The following is a 9,082-nucleotide window of genomic DNA, read 5'->3' as shown; positions in this document are numbered from 1 at the left end:
AATACATTGTATGGGTCAAAATTATAGATTTTTCTTTTATGCCAAAAATCATGGATATTAAGTAAAGATCACATTCCATGAAGATATTTTGTAAATTTTCTACTGTAAATATATTAAAACTTAATGATTTGATTAGTAATATGCATTGCTAAGAACTTCATTTGGACAACTTTAAAGGCAATTTTCTCAATATTTTGATTTTTTTGCACCCTCAGATTCCAGATTTTCAAATATTGTCCTATCCTAACAAACCATACATCACTGGAAAGCTTATTTATTCAGCTTCCAGGGTCACATATAATGTATTTATATATATAGTAATGTAGTAATGATTTCACCACATATCACATTTTTTCTAACAGCTATTGTTAACAAAATCATCCGCCGATGCCTTATTATTTTCGTATGTTCTTGTGTGCACATGCTTTAGTATGTCTCTGTGTGTATGTGACACCCACTTGCTGAAGTTAAAGAGCAGGCGCTCAAAGACGAGCACGGGTCCGGTGCTGCTCAGGATAGTGAGAGGCTGACCCGCAAACAGACAGAACACAGCCCCAGCCAACGCCGTCCCCACAAAACTCTCCAACACACCCTGCACAGACAGACAAAAACACAGACGTCAAGCGGAAAAACTACAGCAAAGGTAGTGCATTTGAAGGCATGTCTGCGGGAAAGCACTAAAACAGCAACTCTTATCAGATTCGAGCCCGTATGTGACGGCAGCTGTTTCTTCAAAAGCACATTTCTGCCTCACAGTCAAATCTGAAAGTGCTTATTCAGACAAACGCCTGTTTCCAACACAAACCACTGGAGCTTTCTTACGCAAGCATCACTGTTGCATCTGCTCATACTATGGATTAGTTTGATTTAAACAAAGCTCTAGCTATTAAACTTAAGTGTGTCACTCATACACAGTAAGAAAACAATTTCTGTCAAGACATATTCTGTTAAGTTTATGGACTTTTCCTTCCACCCTAAAAAACAACACAATGCCATGTATAATTCAAAAATATGAGTAAAACACCTATAAAACAATTAATATAGAAACTCCCTTCATATTAACACAGTATATCTGGGCCCTATTTTTTATTGACAGCTGTTTCTTCAAAAGCACATTTCTGCCTCACAGTCAAATCTGAAAGTGCTTATTCAGACAAACGCCTGTTTCCAACACAAACCACTGGAGCTTTCTTACGCAAGCATCACTGTTGCATCTGCTCATACTATGGATTAGTTTGATTTAAACAAAGCTCTAGCTATTAAACTTAAGTGTGTCACTCATACACAGTAAGAAAACATGCCATGTAAAAACAAAAACTAAATTTCTGTCAAGACATTTTCTGTTAAGTTTATGAACTTTTCCTTCCACCCTAAAAAACACAATGCCATGTATAATTCAAAAAGTATTACAGTAAAACACCTATAAAACAATTAATATGGAAACTTCCTTCATATTAACACAGTATATCTGGGCCCTATTTTTTATTGACTTTTTTATAGTATAATGCATTATTATTATTATTATTAATTTAATAAATAATATAATTAAATAATAACAATAATACTAATACTACTACTAATAATAACAATACACTGAATAATAAATAATTATTAAAAATACATGAATTATTCTTGTTGTTGTTGTTTATTGATGCAATAATTTACTGAACAATCAACCATTAAAATGATAAACAGCCTACAGTTGGAGGGTGAATGAATTATTAACTGTGATTATTATGTTAATTTATAATAATAATAATAATAATAATGTATATTTAAAATTTTATAATAATAATAATCATTAATTATTCTTAATAACAAAAAAGTATTATTATGATTATTACTATTATATAATGGTTGCTGTTTATTATTAATTCAATAAATCGTTGAACAACAAACCATTAAAATGACAATAAGCCTTCAGTTGGATAGTGAAAGAATTATTAATCGTGATTATTATTAATGTGCCGATAATAATAATAACAACAACAGTTAAAAAGTAAATAAATAATAATAATATATTTAATCATTACTATTAATTAATAATAAATATATAAATTATTGTTAGTTATCATTATTACATATTTTTGTTTTTATCATTAAAACTGATAAACAGTAATGTTTTTTAAAATCCCATCAACTTACATGGTCCAAAGGCCTATCACAGCATATTTAAACTGTTCTGCATTCAGATTTGTGTTTACGTATCTGATATGTATACATATTTACCTCCAAACACAAGTTATCTTCAAGGTTTTTTAAACTTATGAGGCAAAAAAAAATCAATTCGCCAACCTGCAATCTGCATCTAAAGCTTTAATTTGCGTATCTGAGGCAGGCTTTATAGGTAAAGGGCAGAGGTCAGGAGAAGGATTCCTTTAGAGGGATTTTTCTGAAGTGTATTTGTGTGATTTTATGTGTGTGTGCGCGCTTGTGTGTTATCTGAGGCTATTTATAGCTGATCCTCCTTAGCTTGCGGCATATACATGCACTGCTAAATATATATGCGCAAACTCTGCGGTCACTGCACATGTCTGAAAGTACAACGCACAATCCTGACACTATTTATACACACAGTTGTTCGAAGAAAAGTCACTCTCAGTATAGCACGGATCAAATCCCAACATGTACATCTGTTTCCAAACGGCCGATCTAGGAAACACATGACATATGTTTGACGTGACATGTTTAATAATCAAACAGCTGTCTGTGGCCTTTAAAGGTGACATATCATGAAAATCTGACTTTTCCAGGTTTTAAGTGCTATAATCAGGTCCCCGGTGCATCTACCAACCAAGGAAACGTGAACAAGATTAACTCAGTAACTTTGTTTGCCCGAAAAACAGCATGTTTCTGCTTCCACTCAAAATAGGCATTTTCAAAATGATATAATAAATAATCTGTGGAGTATTTTGAGCTGAAACTTAACAGACACATTCTGGGGACACCAGAGACTTATATTACATATTGTAAAAAGGGGCATAATATGTCTCCTTTAAATCCCCAGAGCTGTGAACACAACGAATCGAGCTCCCGAATAAACCTAGCTCAGCCAAACCATCTGACACTAGTATAATACAAACTCACAGCGATAAGACACTCAGAAAAAGAGGTGAAGCGTCGAACCTGCATGTTGTCAGTGGCGTCTCCCAGCAGCCCTCCGAAGGTGATGGCGTTTGTGATGGTTCCCAGGTAAATGAACAAAATGGCAGACAGAGACTGTATGTTGAGAGCGTCGTAAAAGTCGCTGGCATAAAACGGGAGCTTCCTCTTGACGTCCAGAATGAGACCGCCGCAAAACCTACAAGAGAAAGAGATTGTTTTCTCTTACTGAAAAATGTTTGGTCAGGTAACCTGAAAAAATAACTTCTTTTATTAAAGCAAAAAAAAAAATTACAATTGTTTTTAATATGGCATGCAACAAAAGTAAGTATTAAGGGTCTGATTAAGCATGAATGAATACTTTTATAGCAAAGACACATTAAACTGATCAAAAGTGACAGTAAAGAGATTTATAATGTTACAAAGATTTCTATTTCAAATGAATACTGTTCTATTCATCGCAGAATCCTGAAATCATGGCTTCCACAAAAAAATATGAGTTTTCAACATTGATAATAATAAGAAATGTTCCTTGAGCAGCAAATCAGCATATTAGAATGATTTCTGAAGGATCATGTGACACTGAAGACTGGAGTAATGATGCTGAAAATTCAGCTTTGATCACAGGAATAAATTACATTTGAATATATATTCAAATAGAAAAGTGTTATTTTGAATTATAATAATATTTCACAATTTTACTGTTTTTATTAGATTTTTGATCAAATAAATGCAGCCTTGGTTGAGCTCTTTCAAAAACATTTAAATTTCTTAAATCTCAAACTTTTGAATGATTGTGTAAATACAATAACTGCAATTTTCTGCACTTTTCACAGTGTAGAAATAACAAAGGCCAGTATAAACTCAAGTTAACTGTTAATAAAGCAAGTGTTCATGAACATGTATTAGTGTGTGTTTATATACTTACTTGCCAGTAAATTTCAGTTCATCACCGACCGCGTGGCCACCGCCGCCTGCTGGACTCCCGTCATGAGGAGTACCGCCGTTCATCTGAAGACTTTCCCCTCCGGCAATATTGTTTTTACTAAACACACACATACACACACACACACACACTCAGTTTCATTGGTTTTCGTTTTAATATTACCTAATTTGATGATGCTGATTCAAAAACACCAATAAAAACTTTGCATCACATACAGTTTTTCACAAAAAAAAAGAATGAAGATTTTCAATTATATATATGTATCAGCTTTAATGCACTTATTAAACTAACAAAAGCAATCAAACATCAAATGTTTTGATGACAAAAAGAAGCATTCAAAATGTTTAATTTAACTTATAATCTGCAAAGGCGTGTAAAAATCAGGATTAGGCAAAAATTTATTTCTTCAGTGTCATTCATACATGTGAAAGTCCTGAGAATTGAATAAATAGTTGTAATCTGGCTCAGGTTCAGACAGGGATCACATGTTTATGGCTGTGTTTCTGCTGACTAAAGGATAAAACAAGACTTTTTTACCTTATGAATGATTGTCAAAAGCAAAAATGCATCATATTTTGTGAGAAAGAGTGACATGCTTGAGCAAAACAGACACTATTTTTGGAATCAGCAGCCCAAAATTAGTAAGCAACAACAAGTATTGGATTTCATTCATCAGATATGATGCAGGGCGGTGTGGTATGGTCATTGGTTGCTGGTACCGTTTATCTGCAGACGGGATGGATTTAGGAGGTTCAATCCTGATGTCAGGGTCCCATTCACCTGGAGGAAGCACGATGACTTCATCCAGGAACTCATCAATGCCTGCCAGCAGGTCACCGCGGTCTTTCGCTTTATAAGCTATGTCATGAAACACCTGCAGGAGCCCAAAGCGCACAGCTTTAGGCCACAGTTCAGCTAAAATCACCTAAATATTATATTAGCATGCACATAAACACACCTCATCAGACATGAGCGTGGCGATGGCACGTCCGATCTCATGGTATGACTTGGCCTTTCCTTTGGGCCCCAGCAGAATAAAAAGGAACCTACAAATACAAATAGATATTGTTATTACTATCACAAGTAATGGATGTGAATGGCACAGCTTTAAAGAAAGAGTTCACCTAAAAATGAGAATTTGCTAAAAAAAAATTTACTCATCCTCAGGCCATCTAAGATGTAGATGAGTTTGTTTCTTCATCAGATTTGGAGAAATGTAGCATGGCATCACTTGCTCACCAACTGATCCTCTGCAGTGAATGGGTGCCGTCAGAATGAGAGTCCAAACAGCTGATAAAAACATCACAATAATCCACAAGTAATCCACACCACGTTTTTATCAGATGTTTGGACTCTCATTCTGACGGCACCCATTCACTGCAGAGGATCCATTGCTGAGCAAGTGATGTCATGCTACATTTCTCCAAATCTTTTCTTTTCAGCAGTTTTTCATTTTTAGGTGAACTATTCCTGTAAATCCAGTGAGTGTGCTACCGTGTGGGAACAGGAACCTCGGTGAGTCCTCCTAACATGACGGCCTGCTGGAGACGCACAAACGCCACGAAGGGAGTGTCCAGAAAGTCCACCTCGCCGACCAGCACGTTTGACGCTTCTGCATCTCGGGGAACCTTCTTCATGAATTTATTATTCAGCTAGAGAGATAAACAAAAAAAATAGATTTTTCACTAAATTAACTTTGTTTATGGTTTATGGATACTATGAAAATCACTCCGTGTTTATTACTGCAGATGTTGCCAATCCTCCAACAATATTGCATCTATAATGCAAATATTGTTGGATCTTGTATAATAAATTGCCCATGATGTTACTCATATATATATGAGTATATACTCTATATATATATATATATATATATATATCAATATTCCAGGCCAGTGTTATTTTAATATTTTTATGTATTACAATAGTATTTATTTATAATTTAATATTATAAATAAACATAATGAAAATATAAATAAATAAATATTTTATAAAATATTAAAGAATTATGAATTAAACATTTTTATTTATTTTTTATTTAATATTTTCAAGTTTCATTTTGTTTTTTTTAGTAAATTTGTTATGTGTATTTGATGTTTTTTATTAGTTTCTGTTTCTCTCAAACATCTCTATTTCTACTTTATTTAATTTCATATTTAATTTGAGTAATTTTAATACTTCAATTATTTGATTTCAGTTATTTCATTTTAATTCAATTTTTGTTTATGTTTTCCATGTAATATTTATATTTATTTACATGATCTCTGCTTTATTTTTAATAATTTAGTTAAATGTTTTAGCTAACAATCACAACACTTTTCCTGGCTCTTATTTTTAAAGCATGCAGTTAGTTACCACAGAAAATAAATAACTTTGCATAAATGGAAAGTGTATTTAAAGTAATACATTTACAATGGAAGCATAAAGTTGTTCAGTGTATCTCACTATATATTATATCTCTGATCCATATTAAACTCTACTTTGATTTTTTGATTTTTGAATTTAATAAAGAACTGATCAAAAGAAGCAATACGTTTCTTCGTGAGATTATATTTGAGGTCATATTTCAGTGGAATATAAAAGTCTGATAAGACTTAAGCAGCGTGGAAAGAAACAAGCTCACAACTAGCATAAACAAAAGCAGTTCATTAGCGCTAAACTCTGGGATGACATCCAGCCTGAACACACACAGACACAAAAGAGGCCTTGTGTGTGTGCAATGTTTGCGGTTTGGCTGTTTTTCTTCTGAGGTTATCGGTATAATTACAGCAGTGTGAATAACACACAACAAGAGCTCTGTGCGATTGACAAAGCTCTCCCGCTAATCCACAAATATTGACACAACTGACGACAGCGGCCTTGTGTGAAAGACAGCCACTGAGTTTCAATTGTGTGCTACTGTGTTTGAAAAAGAGTTTCTTTTGTCCTTTTGCACTCATTCCTGTCCTAGAGATGTCACACCCAGGACTGAAGCCTTCTCACAGGAGAAACAGGCATCAATCTTGTCTCTAATGAACGCTTGGTGGGAGAATCTCACAAAACCTGTTAAAAACACACCTGGCTATATATATATATATATATATATATTCAAAATACCACAAAACTGTCAAGAAAATGAAGCCTATTTTAAAACCATTACTTTCATGGTGATTAAGCACATTTCCCCATAATTCTCATTATTATAATGCAAAAAAGAAATTATTTTTGTAGTATTTTTTCAATGATACAATTATTATTAATATTAGTTAAATGTAGATAATAAGAAGAATAATTGTTAATATTTTTAATTAAATAATAGTAATATTTTAAATAAATATGCAATATTATATAATTGAATTACGAAGCATGTATATTTAAATTTTATACGTGTGTGTGTGTGTGTGTATTAATTTAAAGATTAATTTTATTATTTTATTTAAAAAATGTTATTTATTAAAGTTATTATTTAAAATATATTTAAGAAATATGTCTTTATTAAAAATAGTTTGGCAGCTAAATACCAAAATATAATGGAAAACACTCTAATTTACATAACTGAGTTTAATTAAAATGATGCAAAAAATATTTAAAATAATTAAAAAATAAAATAAGTATTATTATTATATAATATATACTACATTATAATATTTTTAAAAAAAATTAAATTTACATTATTATATTATAACATTGTCAAGTATTTATATCATGGTAGTATTTGCTGATTTAAAAAAAAAACAATCTAATGAGAATAACCATTGAGAATAATGGGATTTATATAAAAACTGGACTGTATGCACAGTAAAAATGTTTTTTAAAGTTACTGTAAGTTTATCTATTATATATTTTATAAATATAATTTTGGAGGAACTGTGGTTAATTGTCCAAAAAATATTTTATGCAACATCTTTTTCTTTTTTTTGAATTTGGGGAAAATGTCACCTAGACATTTTCATGAGATTCACTCTGGCCCAATAATATTCTTCTTGCATATTGAATATTGAATATATATAATTCTACATGTGGTAAAACTGTTCACACACTTACATTCGCACAGAAACACACTTCACAGTACCTGGTCTTTCTCAGGTTTGTCTGAGAGATCGGTCAGGCTGTTGGAGGTCAGGTTACGATGGGCCGTGGTCGGACTACCTGCAGAGGTCACACAAGGTCAAAGGTCAAACACTGATCAGCTGCTAAAACACTGGAAAATACAAACAAAGAGGCCCAAGAGTCTCACATAAAAGTCATTTTGTGTATCTACATCACAATAGATTCATTTAGTAACTTGTTTGACAGGTTACATAAAACTGTAATCCTTTAATGCAGTGGTTTATTAAGAGATTATCAAAATAAATAACAGTCATAGAAACACTCATGTGTTTCAGCAGAATTACTACTTACTATTTTTAAACTAAAGTTTAAGGCGACTTTTACTTTTAAAAGTTTCTTTAAGCGTTTATAATATTGTGCACACACAAAATCATTCATTTCGGTCCTTATCTGCAGAAATACAGTGGACTAGAGCTGATCTTTCAAAAAAGAACCAGACTACAGTATATTTCTTCAACTCTAGACTCACAGATTAGCAAATCTAGCATGAATCAGTCTGAATCTTCAGCTACAGACTTACAGAGAAGTCCCATGCTGTTGCTTCTCTGCATCTGAATTTGCTCGTCAGGTTCAAAGGTGGTAAAGCAAGGCACAGAGTGATCGAGAGGACTGCGCGCTTCACACACACACACACACACGGGAAGACAGGGCGCATGCATGTCAATCAAGACACGTGGGAGGGACGAAAGACAGGGAAGAGAGAAAAGAAAGCATTAGAGCAAAGAATTCGATTACAAATCTGGTTCAAAGCGCTGATTCAGAATTCAATTGGAGCACTGAATAAAAATGAAAATAGACAACATTTAGGAAAACCAAGCAGAGTTTGAAAAGAAGGCACGACTAAATTTTCTGAAAGAATGGATTATGGACAATGGATTTATGAAACAGGAGAAACCAGTGTTGGGGAAGCTTTGAAACGACTGCTTTGAATCTGAGATACTATAT

At 32.9% G+C, this 9,082-nt stretch overlaps 1 protein-coding gene across 1 annotated transcript in view; it reads right to left on the bottom strand.

Annotated features, from left to right (window-relative positions):
- Positions 1 to 9,082, bottom strand: part of LOC107720909 (electrogenic sodium bicarbonate cotransporter 1-like) — a 65,382-nt gene that overhangs the window by 18,863 nt on the left and 37,437 nt on the right. The window contains exons 7-13 of the mRNA XM_016528738.1: positions 8,658 to 8,753; positions 8,100 to 8,176; positions 5,543 to 5,700; positions 5,007 to 5,094; positions 4,768 to 4,922; positions 4,031 to 4,147; positions 3,127 to 3,301 (exon numbers count right to left, since the gene is read on the bottom strand). Coding sequence (XP_016384224.1) covers positions 3,127 to 3,301; positions 4,031 to 4,147; positions 4,768 to 4,922; positions 5,007 to 5,094; positions 5,543 to 5,700; positions 8,100 to 8,176; positions 8,658 to 8,753 — 866 coding nt within the window. The remainder of the gene's footprint in view (positions 1 to 3,126; positions 3,302 to 4,030; positions 4,148 to 4,767; positions 4,923 to 5,006; positions 5,095 to 5,542; positions 5,701 to 8,099; positions 8,177 to 8,657; positions 8,754 to 9,082) is intronic.

Source organism: Sinocyclocheilus rhinocerous, unplaced genomic scaffold (genome assembly GCF_001515625.1).
Source record: "Sinocyclocheilus rhinocerous isolate Xijiao unplaced genomic scaffold, SAMN03320098_v1.1 scaffold751, whole genome shotgun sequence".
NCBI lineage: Eukaryota > Metazoa > Chordata > Actinopteri > Cypriniformes > Cyprinidae > Sinocyclocheilus > Sinocyclocheilus rhinocerous.
Note: the sequence above shows the minus strand (reverse complement) of the source record. Positions and strands in the feature narration are given on the sequence as shown.